General features: G+C 34.9%; 1 protein-coding gene across 1 annotated transcript in view; it reads right to left on the bottom strand.

Moving 5' to 3' along the window:
• FCHSD2 (FCH and double SH3 domains 2) overlaps positions 1-17,488 on the bottom strand; it is a 301,858-nt gene that overhangs the window by 245,627 nt on the left and 38,743 nt on the right. Inside the window, exon 3 of the mRNA XM_065882104.1 lies at positions 8,153-8,198. Coding sequence (XP_065738176.1) covers positions 8,153-8,198 — 46 coding nt within the window. The remainder of the gene's footprint in view (positions 1-8,152; positions 8,199-17,488) is intronic.

The following is a 17,488-nucleotide window of genomic DNA, read 5'->3' as shown; positions in this document are numbered from 1 at the left end:
ACCCTTAAAGTCCACAATCTTTTCCTGCTCTTTCTCTCTAGCCACAGTAACCTTTTGTATCCTTCCTTCACTAGCAGCATTCTGCCAAAGACTACAGTAAGTATATTAATACACAGAACTTGCCTTTAGCAATTTCAGTTTGAGTACTGCAAATGATTTTACCAATACCTCAGTGGTTAGCTAACTACAGTCAAAAGCCAGACTAAATTTTACACCAATACTTAATGTTGTTAGTGACTCATATGGCTTCTGTGTTTTCAGAGATTCACTTGCTCTGTTTGTATAAATAGATATGCAATACATCTATTATTTTTGAATAATACATCTATTATCTATTATTTTTGGAATTTCACAAACCATTAATAAACATTAATACATAAAACATTAATACTCTTGTAGGAAACTGAAAGTACCAAGAAACTTGAAAGAGTTCAGGGCTCAAATCCCTTCAAGTGTAAATAGGTATACATAGTATTATTTTCTTTCTTTCTTCTAACATCTCCCTAAAAATGTATTACAAGTTTAGTGTGCATGTACTTGAGGTACTATTTTTCAAGTTGCTGTCATCTGATCAATCCCACTTAAATTCTTTTCCTTTATGATATTTTTTTATTGGGATAGCTCATCTGTATGATCTCTAAATCTCACAAATAATACTCAACCTTTTTGGCCCATCAATTCTTTGTGTAGAGGATGACAACATATACCACAAGTAATAATTCTATAAAGGTCATTCTTTTCAGTTGACTATAATGCCACATCAGTGGCTTTGAAGAGAAAGAATTTTTAACTTCTTTTTAAATTTTTTTTATTCTTTAATTTTATTATTAAGTTTTTGGCTGTGCTGTGTGTCTTATGGGATTTTTAGTTCCCCAACCAGGAATCGAACCCAGGCACTTGGCAGTGAAAGTGCAGAGTCCTAACCACTGAACCACCAGGGAATTGCCTGACAAGAAAGAATTTAATATATTTAATTGGAAGACAATATACAACCATAGAATATAAGTCCTGTAAGTGCTAGAACTTTTTTTTCTTCTTTTTTGGACAGTGCTATATCCACAGTACCTAGAAGAGTGCTCAAAATATTTTCTCAATACATGAAATGTGGTATATCTTAAAATAAACTAATTTTAAAATGATACTTTTATAAAAAAATTAAGTGGAGTAAATCCTGCTAGAGTATAGATTCCATTCATCTTATGGTCTAACTAAGGAAACATCAATATTCACACGATTAAGCTCCTGACAGAGACAAACCAAAATATTAAAATACTTAAAAGAATATTAAATATTAATATTAGATACCAAAAAGAAACCAAAACACAACTACTATATTTTTAAAGACTTTTAAAATTGGTAAAATTGATAGAGGAAATTAAAAATTCAAAGCAGCTGTTCACATAAATTGTGATTCCATTTCTTTTAAAGCTATTTAAATAGTTTTGACTATTTAGATGATGTACCAACAACAAATAATAGCCAAAACTATGGAACGTCCCAAAAAGGAAGCTTATACTAGTGTCATTATCAAACATTATCCATTACACAGTTGGTAACATAAATGTTTCACATACTTTCAAGTTAACAACTAGCAGACTCTCTGAAAGAAATTCCCACAATAATGACAAATGTTCTGATTTTCAGTTGATTTTTAAATATGTATAATTGTAAGTTAAGAATATACAGGCTCTGACATTTTAAAAACTTTAATAACTTAAACTAAAATAAGTTAAAATAAGTTAACAGATAAAGTTAACTTATAAGTTAAAATTAAAACAAATTCTCAAATGTTTAATTTTTCTTTAATTATGCCTCACCAAATACTTTTAATGTAACAAATCTTCATTTTTTTTAGAGCACCAGCAAAATGTGATATAGCAAAAAACCAATAAAACAGAAATGGCTCGAGAGATAATTTTGAAAACTGATAAATGATAAAAATCTACTATCACTGTTAAAGATTCAATCAGGCTTGAAAACGGCAATATCGGTGATATGTCCTAATCTATCAGACTCGCCAAAACAAACCATAAAATCTTATTAGATCCAACATCACCTATGTAGTATTTTTGCTAAAAATTTAACCTAGATCTAATCATGAAGAAAATACCTGGACAATTCGAAAAAACTTCCTACAAGACAAATGACCAGATGAGTAAAATAGGTGAGAGAAATTAAACGGTGCAAACGTCCAGTTACAAAATAAATGAGTCATGGGCATGAAATGTACAGTTGGGGACTACAGTCAATAATAATGTAATTTTTTTAAAAAAGTAAAATGACCAGATTTTTCAAAAAGTCAATGTCATGAAAAACAAAAAAGGTGAAAGAAAAATTCTAAATAAAATCAAGAGACACCAAACGTAATGTGTAAACCTTAACTGGATCTTGGAAAAACAGCTATAAAAGACATTTTGGGAATAAATGAGGAAATGTGAATACAAACTACATATTAAATGACATTATAGAATTATTATTCATTATCTTGGATATGATAATGACATTAGTTATTTTGGAAAATGATCTTGTTCTCAGAAGATGCAAAGTAAAGTAAGTGGATGAAAAGTCTCATGATAGCTATAAATTACTTTCAAACTGTCCAGCTTAGAAAAAAAGTGTAGCTACATAATGTAAATGGGGCAAAATGTTAATAATTGGTTAATATAGAGGAAATTGACCATTCTTCAGTATATTATTCTGTCAACTTTTCCACAGATTTGAAGTTTTTTTCAAATAAAAAGTTAGAGGAAATGTCATTAGGTCAAAATTTCTCTTCATATTTCAATTCAATTCAGTAAAAATTACAAAATCTAAAGCTGGCTAACATATGGAAATTTCACTTTGTAAACCTCTATGGCTTAAGATAATAATTGTTATTGATTCTTATTATAGATACATTCTAGATAACTTGGGTTATAAAGAAAATTTCCATAAAGTTGATCCTATTGCATGAATTTCTAGCACAAAATCTGAGCTGTGGTTGTAAGCTTTTACAAAGACTTTTAAAGACAGCTTGGGCTTCCCTGGTGGCGCAGTGGTTAAGAATCTGCCTGCCAATGCAGGGGACATGGGTTCGAGCCCTGATCTGGGAAGATCCCACATGTCACGGAGCAACTAAGCCCATGCGCCACAACTACTAAGCCTGAGCTCTAGAGCTCGCAAGCCACAACTACTGAGCCCGTGTGCCGCAGCTACTGAAGCCCACTCGTCTAGAGCCTGTGCTCCGCCACAAGAGAAGCCACCGCAGTGAGAAGACTGTGCACCACAATGAAGAGTATCCCCCGCTCACCACAACTAGAGAAAGCCTGCACACAGCAGTGAAGACCCAACGCAGCCAAAAACAAAAAAACAAAGACAGCTAAAAAAAAACCTGGCATAAGAAAAAGGTTAAGTAGTTACCCTAATGAAACAGTAAACGTTCTCGTATGGGCAGAGTTTTTACAGTGCTTTTCCAAAGGGAAGAAGATCCTCCAACTACCTTACCTTATACCCTTTCCCAGAAAAATGGGACTTGGATTATCTAATATTATATGCAAAGGTCCCCATAATTAATTCATCACTCCCTTTCTAATATGGAAATCTATTATCTAGCAAAGCTAGGTTACAACAATTTGCAAAAAAAAAGGAAAACTATCACAATAAGAACACAAAGGACCATCTTATATGTGTAAACATAGATTGGGAACTATTTTCATATTTCTTATACGTGTAAACATAGACTGGGAAGTCTTCATTTCTGGAGACCAGTGCATCTGGTCTCCAGAACTAGCTGAGAAGAAGGGAAGAAAGAATGGTTATCATTCTCCGTTCAAAAATGAAGGGAAAAAAAGGTCAGAGAAGTCAAGTAATCTTCCTATCATCATTAATTTGTTGTATTTCAGACTGAAAACGCCTTTCCTTGAATTAGTATCCCACTTCTTGTCCATAAATTGAAAAATATGTAGTTAGTGGCTACGGCAATAAATAAAAAAACGGCAATTAGATATCTTTTCCCATACCAAAAAAAAAGCTCAATATGGATATATTACATTATATTTATACCTATATCTATATATGTAATATTATGAATATTTTACTTTGCAACACATTCCTCAGTCTACGAAAGAAAGAGGGCATTAGGAATATCCTTTCTTTAATGCCCCCCTGCAAGTTTCAACTTTTTTTCAAACAATGAAATCTCTACACAGCCTGGGGGGAAAAAGAACATATCTCATCAATTCTATTGACAAAATACATTTTTTAAAACATTTTAAGATCTCTGAAATCAGGATGCATCTAACTATTGAGAACATCCCTTAACTGCTATCAGGATACAACAGAATTTGGTGGCTTGAGGAAACAATGAACTCCTACACATTTCCAACAACAAACATTTAAGTACTATCTTATCATTGTCAGAAAACCTTCCATTGACACCATCTAAGATCAAGAAACTTTTCTGCATGAAAACTTAGAGAGTGGTATCAGCAAAGAGGAAAAATTCCTGGAGGAAATACTGGGAGACTCTGTCAAGAAATGCTGCTTTCTAATGCACTAAGTGGTAGAGAGGTAATACAGTGTGGAAAAACAAGGAAATTAATGGCTCTGAATCTAAAAGTTATTCAGGGGCTTCCCTGGTGGCACAGTGGTTAAGAATCCGCCTGCCAATGCAGGGAACACGGGTTTGATCCCTGGTCCGGGAAGATCCCACATGCCGCAGAGCAACTAAGCCCATGCACCACAACTAAGCCCATGCGCCACAACAACGAAGCTTGCGCTCTAGAGCCCATGAGCCACAACTACTGAAGCCCACAAGCCACAACTACTGAAGCCCGCGTGCCTAGAGCTCATGCTCTGCAACAAGAGAAGCCACTGCAATGAGAAGCCCACGCACTGCAACAAAGAGCAGCCCCCGTTCGCCACAACTAGAGAAAGCCCGCACGCAGCAACAAAGACCCAACACAGCCAAAAATAATAAATAAATAAAGTAAATAAATTAAAAAGAAATAAATTGAAAAATTAACTGGGAAAACACTGAAAAATATCATCTAAAAGGCAAATATGACAAATAACAAGAAGAGTCAGCAAACTGGCTCTCCATAAATGTACTCAACTGTCCAAAGCAGAGACAAAGAAATATTCTACTTTATGAATATGAAATTTTGAAATATCTACTATTAGCTACTTTATACAGTTTGCATACATTATTATATAGAATTATATAAACATAACCAGATATAATTTACCTGACAGACATTTAAAGAAATTTTTCAAGAGTAAATCTGACTGCTTTGTAAAATATAATTCAACTGCATCGTGTGTATATGTATATACACATAAATACATATATCTATACATGTAACATATGTGTGTGTGTGTTTAGCAGAAGAGATAGAAGGCTAAGTAGATCATTTAGAGTTAGAAAAGTAGCTGGGCTTCCCTGGTAGCGCAGTGGTTAAGAATCCGTCTGCCAATGCAGAGGACAGGGGTTCAAGCCCTGGTCCAGGAAGATCCCACCTGCCACGGAGCAACTAAGCCTCTGTGCCACAACTACTGAACCTGCGCTCTACAGCCCCAAAGCCACAACTACCGAAGCCCTCGTGCCACAACTACTGAAGCCCGTGCGCCTAGAGCCCATGCTCCGCAACAAGAGAAGCCACCACAATGAGAAGCCTGCACACTGCAAGGAAGAGTAGCCCCCACTCACCGCAACTAATGAAGGCCCACGCAGCAAGGAAGACCCCACGCAGCCAAGGAAGGAAGGAAGGAAGGAAGGAAGAAATAAAGAAGAAAAATAAAGTTCCCTTAAAAAAAAAAGAAAAGTAGCAAAGGCACTAAAATACTGACAAATTATATTGGAAAGAGTAGGCTGGAAAGGAATGGCTTAAGAAGCTAATTTCTCATTTAATTAAGTAGTAATCAAGCAATAATGTCTAGAGTTGATAAATCAAGAATCAATTATGCACATTATTTAAAGATATGGAAAAGATCACCCAAAGAACCAAAACAGGATCCATTTTTAATCTTTTCTCTGAGGAAAAAGACTGGCATTACATCAGAGGACTGCTACTTTTCATAAAATTTAATGTATTTTTTTATATTTTTAATTATGAACCAGTCCTATTTATTTGATTATTAAAACTTTACAATATGTTACAGAAGAATGTATCATGAAAAAATTTTCACTTTGTATTAAAAAAAATTTTTTTTTTTTTTTTTTGGCCATGCAGCTTTTGGGATCTTAGTTTCCTGACCAGGGATCGAACCCGGGCCCTCAGCAGCGAAAGCACAGTCCTAACCACTGGACCACCAGGGAATTCCCTATATTAAATTTTTTTTTTTTTTTTTTTCGGTACGCGGGCCTCTCACTTTTGTGGCCTCTCCCATTGCAGAGCACAGGCTCTGGACGCGCAGGCTCAGCGGCCATGGCTCACGGGTCCAGCCGCTCCGCGGCACGTGGGATCTTCCTGGACTGGGGCACGAACCCGTGTCCCCTGCATCGGCAGGCAGACTCTCAACCACTGCGCCACCAGGGAAGCCCCCCTGTATTAAATTTTAAAAGCAGATCATATACTCTGATCCCAATGGAAGCGTATCTATAAAGGGACTATATGAAAACATACCTGTGAACAGCATAGTAACTCCCTATTTTAAAGGTTTATTCAGAGAATTAAACCAGATAATATATGTAAAATTATCAGCAAAGTGCCTAGTACAATGTAGGGATTAAATCAATATTAGCTATCAATACTAGTATCTATTATATATGCAAAGAATAAAGGTCCAGCACTAAAGTTAGAACTAATGATATTCATTATGTAAAGCACCTGATATATAATAAGCACTCAATAACTAACAGCTGAATTAATGAATTACTGAGTGTATCTAAGTTTTCAAAAATAGATAATTCCTTTTCTAAGACTATAAAATAAAATAAAGGCAGACAGCTACCTGGTAAACTACAAAGAAACCAGAATAAAACTAAAATCAAACAAACAAAGTACAAATAAAATCATTCCCCAATTTTATTTTTTATATTGATAATAACAATAGCAGCAGCAACAACACAAATTACGCTGATAACAGGGGTTATCATGTACAGCATTTCCTGGGTGTTAATTTTTCCTTCTAGTGCTCTCCTGTATTTTAAAATTTTGTAACAAATACTACTTTTATGATTTTTTTTTGGGGGGGGGATCAATTTTATAATTCTACTCCACATGGAAAGTAATTGCATACAAGGGCCAAAATTTCCAAATTATGTTAAACTGTTTTTGTATAAGAATGGGTAGTTATTAATTCTTACATACTCACAAAATGATATATCAACATAATTTTTCCTTGGCACATTTAGCTATCTGAGAGCAAATAAGATTCTGATTAAAATAAGTGCTTATGGGACTTCCCCAGTGGTCCAGTGGGTAAGACCCCACGGTCCCAATGCAGGGGGCCCAGGTTCGATCCCTGGTCGGAGAACTAGATCCCTCATGCCTGCCACAACAGAGAGGTCACATGCCATAACTAAGAAGTCTGCATGCTGCAACCAAGAAGTCCGCATACCACAACTAAGAGTCCACATGCTGCAACTAAGAAGTGCTCATGTCACAACTAAGAAGTCCGCATGCTGCAACTAAGAGCCCGCATGCCGCAACAAAGATCCCACATGCCGTAACTAAGACCCGGTACAGAATGAATGATTGAATGAATGAATAAATTTTTAAAAAATAAAATAAATGCTTAAATTTCCCTATAAATAGCACCGTATCATCCACTGAAAGCACGCCATTCTCTATCAACAGGGACCTAATGAGAAATAAATACCTGATTGAACAAAAATAATTAACCTTTCATAAAACTGCAGAGTATGGGATATATAAGGGAGAATGAATATATATACTTGTAAAATGTATTCACTATTAGTTATACTTGTAAATACTTTACAAATATTGTGACTATTATCTTCTCCCAGAATGTTCACAACATTCTTTGTAGTAAGAAGCAAATTAGCTCTTCATTTGAGGATTCAAATGGAGTAAAAGGAGGATCAAAGTGAGAGAACCAAAAATAAGAAAAGGAGGATACAGGGATGCCAACACTTCTCTCCAACAACCATATCTGCCCTTAAGCCAAAGAAGAGGTATTCTAGGGTGGGGACCTCCACTTCCAAGCTTACCTGTGCATACTCTCTTTCAATAGCAGCCTTCTTCTGACTGAATGTCCTAAAAACACAAATAAAAATTCGTTACCAAACATATAACAATAATTTTATGTAAAGTTATCAATACACCCTCACATACTGCTTGGTAAGCTGTGTTGAGGGAAGGCACAATATGTCATTCACCTTATGTGCCTAAGAATACTGCTGACACCACAGACCCAGGAGTTAAGACAATCCACATTCAAATCCTAGCTCCACCACTTACTAGCTGTATGACCTTGGTCAAGTCACTTGACTTCTCTGTGCCTCAGTTTCCTTCTTGGTAAAATGGATATAGAAATAGTATCTACCTCATAGGGATAGTGTAAAATTTAGTTAATGACAATATATAAAGTGCTCAAAATAGTGACCAGCACAGAGTAAAAGACAAATGTGTGTGTGTGTGTGTGCGCACGTGTGTGTGTTAGCTACTGTTATCACAATGGCTAGTGCATAGTAGGTAGTAAAAATGTTTCCTGAATATAAATAATAAACATAGAGGGACTATAGAAAACAAGGTGAAAATCAAAATTTGATCAGCTTCTCAACATGAAATAGTCAAATCATTTCCTTCATTCCATTCTTTTACAGGAGTCACAGAACAAAGTACAAGGCTACCACATGTTATGGCATAATAAGAGCACCATTTCCACACATATTATTATATTTCACAGATTCTACAGTAAATACTTTTCACATTTTAACATTTATGATATTGGTATTCATCTTTTAAATGACTGGCAGACAACTACTGAGCACACGTGCCACAACTACTGAAGCCCACGCACTTAGAGCCCATGCTCCGCCACAAGAGAAGCCACCGCAATGAGAAGCCCACGCACCGCAATGAAGAGTAGCCCCCAATCGCCACAACTAGGGAAAGCCCACACACAGCAACAGAGACCCAATGCAGCCAAAAAATAAATAAATAAATGTTCCTTTAAAAATAAATAAATAAACAAACAAATAATGATTGGCAGTATTTTCTTCTATCTTAACAGTACATGAAATAACAGTGTACCTTACAAACCACAGGCAAGGTAGAGTCAATGAAATATGATAACATTAACAATTTACTTTGAGTAGTCTGAGTTTAAAGACTTTTCTGTGAGGTGTCAGGTATCTCTGCTCTTAAAAGCACTTCATTAAGGCAGAGATATCACAGTAAAAAGTAAAAAATATAAAGAAAGAGCTGGAATAGAAAAAAAGGCAATAAACCAAAACTCCCCATTTTAATAATTATTTAAATTTACCAACATGACTATTCACTTCTTCTGTAAGAAATTAAAGTATTTAAAATTTCACTACATTTGTTTGGGATGGATAACTATTATTTAGCTTTAAAAAGGAAGGAATTTCTGACATATGCTTCAACATGAATAAACTTTGAGGACATTACGCTGAGTGAAGTAAGTCGGCCACAAGAGGACAAATACTGTATGATTCCATTTATATAAGGTACTTGGAGCAGTCAAAATCATATAGACATAAAGGAGAATGGTGGTTGCCAGGCAGTGGGAGGAGGGGATCAGAGGAGTTATTATTTAATAGGTAGAGAGTTTCAGTTTTGCAAGATGCAAAGAGTTCTGAAGATGGATGGTGGTGGCAGCAAAACAAAATGAATGTACTTAATAGCACTAAATTGTACACTTAAAAAGATTAAGATAGTAAATCTTATATGTATTTTACCACAATTTAAAAAACAAACAAAAAAAGAGTTGAGCAAGACCCTTTTTCTTATGGGGTTTGGTGCATTATAAAGTGTTTAACACAGTCCTTTAAAATACAATTCGTCTACTCTCCTTAAGAGAAAACATATAAACTATATATTATATATGCATATATGTAAAGCACACTGTATACATGCATTTGTATACTCTATTATATATATATTTGGTGTATGTGTATATATATGTAAATTATGTGTGTCTGCATATATATATATAATAGTAATGTAAGTTTTCTCTGGACAGTGGGATTACTGGCTTTCACTTTTTTCTTTTGATTTTGCTTTCTATATTTTCTGATGTTTTAGTAAGAATTTACATTATGTTTGAAAAAATAAAGTCCTTATTTTAAGTAAATAAATGCACTTATAAACATATGCACAAACCTTTTTTACACCCATGTTGTTTTACTAAAATTGGACTGAGAAATTATTATGACTTGTGTTACTAAATATATCTCCCCAGGCAAACAAGACTAATTAAAATGAACTCGCTTAAACTTTAATCATTAAAAATCTGAAAACTTACCTGTATTTTGAAGGAGGTGGTATTTTTAATATTTTACAAAAGATGAAAGGAAATATTTCAGCTATTTATTTAGAACTCTTTTAACCTTAGATGTATCTCATCTTGAAATAAGAATGTTCAAGTGAAGTCTGCAAGAAAAGGGGAACTAAACTCTTTTACTCTGAACATGCATATCAACTAATTTTAAAATTGTCAGTGCAATTTTTAGTTGTTGTTAAACAATTACATGTCTACTAAGTAATTTCTTCTTCTAAATAAAACAAATACAAGATCACAACTGCTCAAAATTTACATCATCAATATTAGGAAATCTATTTATTATAAACCACAGCAAGAGAACAGAGCAAAAAAGTAACCTTCATATAAGATATAAAGGCATTTGTTAAAATTCAACATCAGTTTCTCTTTTAAAATATTAATGAGTGCTATAATTAAACAGATGGACAAAAACAAGTGCTGGCAGGATGAAGAGAAATGAGAACTCTCGTAGAGTGCTTTTGGGAATGTAACACAGTACAGCTGCTTCAGAAAATAGTCTGAGAGATCCTCAAAAGGTTTAACGTAGAGTTACCATAAGACCCAGCAATTATATTCCTGGGTATATACCCATGAAAACTTAGAACATACGTCTACACAAAAACCTGTAAATGAATATTCATAGCAGCATTATTCATCATAGCCAAAAAGTGACAACAACCCAAATGTCCATCAACTGATGAAAGGATAAGCAAGATGTTGCTACATTCATATGATGGTATATCACTCAACCATAAAAAGGAACAAAGTACTGATATATGCTACAATATGGATGAAACTTGAAAATATCAGGCTAAGTGAAAGAAGCCAGACATAAAATCCCACATATTATATGACTCCATTTATACAAGATGTTCAGAATAGGCAAGTCCATAAAGACAGAAAGTAGATTATCAGTTGCCAAGGTTTGAGGAGCTGAGAGATAAGTTTGCCATTATTCCAGGAGAATTTTTCTTTTATGTAGGTAAGTTGATTATAAAGTTCAAATGGAAAAATGAACACTTAAGAATTGTTATAGGGGCTTCTCTGGTGGCACAGTCGTTAAGGATCTGCCTGCCAATGCAGCGAACACAGGTTCAAGCCTGGTCCGGGAAGATCCCACGTGCCACGGAGCAACTGAGCCCGTGCGCCACAACTGCTGAGCCTACACTCTAGAGCCCGCGAGCCACAACTACTGCACTCGTGTGCTACAACTACTGAATCCCGCGCGCCTAGAGCCCATGCTCTGCAACAAGAGAGGCCACCAAAATGAAAGGCCCGTGCACCGCAGTGAGGAGTGGCCCCCACTCGCCGCAACCAGGGAAAGCCTGTGCACAGCAACAAAGACCCAACGCAGCCAAAGATAAATAAAAATATTTTAAAAAAAGAATTGTTATAAATATTCTGAGAAAGAATAATGTTAAAAATTATCACCTACTCTCACCAGATAGTAAAAATTAAGTTTAAAAGCAACAGTAATTAAAACAGCTCGGTAATGAAATGAGCAAACAGAGATAATGAAACATAAGTCAGAAATACACCCAAATATACCCAAATACCAAATATCAATATAATAAATAAAAATTTAGTAACTAAAAAAGATGGCATTTTGATTCAAAGGGGAAAAGATGGATTATTTAGTAAATTGCAACTTTATAGGAAGATGCAATGGTTAGTAAACAAAAAAGTTACAGAATAATATATATAGTATATTACTATCTTTTCATATAAAAATGTTTATATGTATATGCTGTTATGATCATTATGATACTTCTCAGTTACCACAGTCCATCAGATATAAAACTGTACCATTCAAAAATGCTACTGTGGTCCCCTTAGGAATCACTGTGATAGAATTCCCTAAAATATTTAACATGAAACTGGTCTAACAATGGTTCCTTATGAAGAAAGGAATTGGTCATAGTGGTAAAAGAAAGATCTTTTACTGATTTCTTGTTTGTATTGTTTGAATCTATACCATGTGTACATGTATATATTTTTCACTGAGGTAAAATTTATATGACATAAAATTAAGCATTTTAAAGTATACAATTCAACAGCATTTAGTGCATTTACAGTGTGTACAATCACCACCTCTCCCTACTTTCAAAACTTTTTAATCACTCCAGAAGAATACTTCATACCCATTAAGTAAGTAATCATTCTCCATTCCCAATCCCCTTACCCTTGGCAACAACTAAGCCAATTTTCTCTCTCCATAGACTTGTCTATTCTGGATATTTCATATAAAAGGAATCATGTAATATGTAATCTTTTGTGTCTGCCTTCTTTCGCTGAGCATGTTTTCAAGATCCATCCAAGTTGTAGAATGTATCAATACTTTGCTCCTTTTTATGGCTGATTAATACTTCATTGCATGGATATACTACAATTCATCCATTCATCCACCAATGGACATTTGAGTTGTTTCTACATCTTCAATAGTATGAATAATGCTGCTGTGAACATTCGTTTATGAATTTCTATGTAGAACTAAGTTTTAAGTTCTTTTGAATATATACTTAAGAGTAGAAATGCTGGGTCATATGATAATTCTATGCTTAACTTTTCGAAGAACCATCAAACTATTTTTTATAACAGCTGTGCCATTTTACATTCCCACTGTATATTTTTAAAAATTTAATAGTTAAATGGAACAAACTAACCTTTCAAAATATATTCTATTATATTCAGAAGAATCCTATATGGCCACTAAAAAGAATGTGGTAATTCTGTATGTGCTGGTATAGAAAGATAGCCTCAATTAACTCATGCAATAAACATTAACTGACTGGCTATTGTGGAAAAGACCATAAAAAAGGAACAAAGTACCTGTATAGGTACTGATGATATAGCACTGAATAAGACAGACATCAAATAGGACTAACAGATAGTAAATAAATCATTATACAAAGAAATATTTAATAATAAATGGGATAATTATAAGTACTGTGAAGAAAGCTACAATATATTACCCAATATTTTTTAAAAGCTTCAGAAGAATATGTAAAGCAAGATCTCATTTTGTCTTAAAAATATTAATATATACCTCTATATAATACAGGTATCTGTATAAATTCTGTATACCTGGAAAATATGTATCGGGGGGGCCACTCAAAGAATATATCCAAATTTTTATTGTTAAAATAAGCGGACATGAGATTCTTTATTTTCTATTTTATGTTTTTCTTCTACTAATTATTTAATATTTCTATAATTAGAAAAAAATTAAAGATAAAAAAGCACTAATTTTCAATCAACTCATATAAATTCCATATGATATAGAAAGGAATAAGAATAAATCCATGCAACAATTCTTTAATAAAAATCTAATGCTCTAAATAATTTTCGTAAAATAAATCTGATCAAGCCACTTTCCTGCTAACATTTCTGAAATGGCTCTTCATCACTCCTAGAAAAAAATCTAAATTCCTTTAACATGACAGATGAGGTTACTTACTATCCAGACTTGACTGCTAGTGTGGCTTCATGTCTATAAACTCCTCCATTCACATCCTAGGCTACAGATAAGTATAGTAAAAGGACCTAGGCTCCTGCTTTCACACTCCAGCAAACGTGGTCCTTTCTGCTTGGAATTCCTTTCCCCTATTACTTGAACTAAATCTCATATCCTTCAAAACTTAGCTTAAACATGACCTCTCCTGAGAAATCTTCCTGAATTCCACTTGTGATTTAGACACCCTCTCTGTGATCCTCCAGCATCTTATAACACAGCACGTGCTTCAAGTACTGTAACTGTCTGTTAATTGACTATGGAGTTCCCTGGGAGCAATGAGTGTGCTTTGTATTTACATGTGTAGCACAGTGCCTGAAAACGGTAGTAGTTCAATAAACGTTTGCTTAATGAATGAAAGAACAGACAGAAACTCTATAATCAGGTTTTAGACTTAGGTTAGCTCCTGGGATAGGCGGAACCAAGATCACAGTCTATATCCCATACGAACCAATTAAGTTTCTTGACTTTGGTCACAGATTGTATCAGTTAACACAAACATTTTGTGAGCTTTAAAAACCAAGGAAGGGGACTTCCCTGGTGGTCCGGTGGGTAAGACTCCACGCTCCCAGTGCATGGGGCCCGGGTTCGATCCCTGGTCAGGAACTAGATCCCGCATGCCTCGACTAAGAGCCCACTTGCCACAGCTAAAAGAGCCCGCCTGCTGCAACTAAGACCCGGTGCAGCCAAATAAATATATAAATATTTTTTTAAAAAGCGGGGGGGGGCTTCCCTGGTGGTGCAGTAGTTACGAATCTGCCTGCCAATGAAGGGGACATGGGTTCGAGCCCTGGCCCGGGAAGATCCCACATGCCGCGGAGCAACTAAGACCACGCGCCACAACTACTGAAGCCTGCGTGCCTAGAGCCTGTGCTCTGCAACAACAGAAGCCACCGCAGTGAGAAGCCCGTGCACCGAAACAAAGAGTAGCCCCCGCTCACTGCAACCAGAGAAAGCCCACGTACAGCAAAAAAGACCCAACGCAGCCAAAAATAAAAATAAAAAATAAATAAAGAAAAGAAAAATACAAAATTAAATTTTGATAGAGGCTGGGTTACTTGAGTGTATGTATTTGTCAAAACTTGGCAATTGTATGCCTAAGATTTATATTTCATTGTATATAAATTTTACCTCAAAATAAGAAACTATAAGAAATACTGAACTCTAATGATCTGCATGCTGAATTATTTAGGGAAAAGTCTGGTAATGTGTACAATTACTTTGAAATAAATTTTAAAAATAAGGTGGATTGTTGATGGATAGAGGATGGGTAAATACGTAGATAAGTGACAAAGCGAGTATACTGCACAGTACAATATTAACAGTAGAATTTAGGTTTGGGTGATGGGTGTTTACTGTAAAATTCTTTCAACCTTGTTGTATGTTTGAAATTTTCATTAAAAAGTCACAAAAATATTTAGAAAATTAATGAAAGAAAAATAAAAAACAACCAAGGAAGGTATAAAGGTGTGTAATAAAGGTTTAGCCTTGCCCAAAGAGAGGTCTGGCCTTTGCCCTTGGCTTTGGGAGGTAATCTCTAAACCTTTGGAATGTCATGCCTGATAAGAGTGTTTTTGTTTACCTGGGACCCTTAGGCCATGCCAGATAGAAAATGCTAACAACAATGTGATTTATTGGGGGGGGCGGGGGGGGGGGGGGGGGCCTGGGGCGCGTGTGCTATCAGCTGAACTTCTGAAGGAGCTGGAGACCAAGGTCAGCCACATGGGCAGTCAATCTATCTAACTGACCAAATACACCTCTTCCCTTGGCTAATTTTAAAATATATCCTTTCACTATAATAAACCATAATTTTAAGTAAACTTTCAGTGAGTTCTTCTAGCAAATTATCAAATCCAAGGTTAGTCTTGGGGACCACAATCTTGCAAGTCATGACAGAAGTGAGAGTGGTCTTGGAGGCCTCCAAACTTGCAGTTGGTATCTGGAGTGAGAGTTGTCTTGGGAACTCCCTAACTCTGTAATTCATCACCAGGATAAGCAGAACACCAAAGAACATTCGAATTATTAATGGTGGTAGTGGAGATGGGATATCAAACCCATAATGATGAATATTAAAAATAAACACGCCCACCAGAATGGCTAAAATTAAAAATACTGATAATTATAAATATCAGTGAGGGTACAGAGCAATGAAACTCTAACATGTAGTCCATGGGAATGTAAAATGGTACAACCACTTGGGGAAAAAATCTGGTATTTCTTATGTAACTAAACATACATCTATCTTGACATAAATTCTAATACTAGGCATTTACCAAGAGAAATGATAACAAATCTCCACAAAAACACTTGACAAGAATATTCATAGCACTTTTATTCATAAATAGCCCAAAACAGGAAACGGTCCCAGTGCCCCCGCCAGTGGGATAACAGATCAACAAACAGTGACATATTCTTACAGTGGAATAAAACTCAGCAATAAAAACAAATGAACTACAAGATGACCACCACATTTTTACTACTCTGAGTTCGCTGACCTCTTATTTTACAAATGACACTGTTTAAAAATAACTAATACCAGAATATAAAAAATAATCTGTTAGCACAGATAGCAAACTGGGGTAAGGGTACTAGTACTTATATTATCAGGACACTGACAACTCTTTCATAAGGAAACCTTTATAATTTTGCCCTGGAATACAATAGCTGTTTTTAGAGGTGTTATTAACACAAATATGGCAATAGCATTAAAATGATGACATGAGAATACCAAAAAATAAAAATTTTTAAACAAAGCAAGTAGAACAAACAACTGAAGCTATATAAGTCTGACAGAGAGAAGATTACTTGGCTCCTAATAAAAAATATTAATTCACCAACAACATTCATTGAGTATCTTCTGAATTTCAGGTATTCTACTAAATATGCACTGGGAATATAAAAATGAATGAGGCATGGACTCTGCTCAAGGGATTCACTAGCATAAGGTATAATCAAATGATGCCAAGACCCACAAATGCTACAGGCATAGAATGAAAGGTAGAAAGTGTTCATTCTTATTTCTTATTCATTAGGTAACCTTGGGCAAGTTAATTTTCCTTACCATGCTTCAGTTTCCGATCAATTAAATAAGAATAAAAAAAAATCTACCTCATAGAATTATGAGTACATATTGATAAAGCACTTAGAACAGCCTTGGCACATAGTAAATACTAGAAAAGTATTTGTTAGCTAGGTGAAAATATCACATCTACAGTTTATAATTATGAAATTTAATCCAGTTAAAATATTTTGACTAATTGAATATGTAAAGCACTAACAAAAAATTACATTTTAAGTACTTCTGGTATTAGATAACAGAGCAAAGTCAGAATCTCCCTTCTCTCAGAAATTACCCAAAAGCAACAAACAGAATAAAAAACATAAATGATCTCCAATAAAACTAGTAAACATAAGAAATGTAAGTGGAAGAGAGGCCTAAGGAGAGACAATTAAATTGGAGGAGGGTAGATATAAGGCATGAGGTTCCAAAACTCAAAGTGGTGGGGGGAGTACATTTCTTCAACTGCA

This window comes from Phocoena phocoena, chromosome 8 (genome assembly GCF_963924675.1).
Source record: "Phocoena phocoena chromosome 8, mPhoPho1.1, whole genome shotgun sequence".
Classification (NCBI taxonomy): Eukaryota; Metazoa; Chordata; class Mammalia; order Artiodactyla; family Phocoenidae; genus Phocoena; species Phocoena phocoena.
Note: the sequence above shows the minus strand (reverse complement) of the source record. Positions and strands in the feature narration are given on the sequence as shown.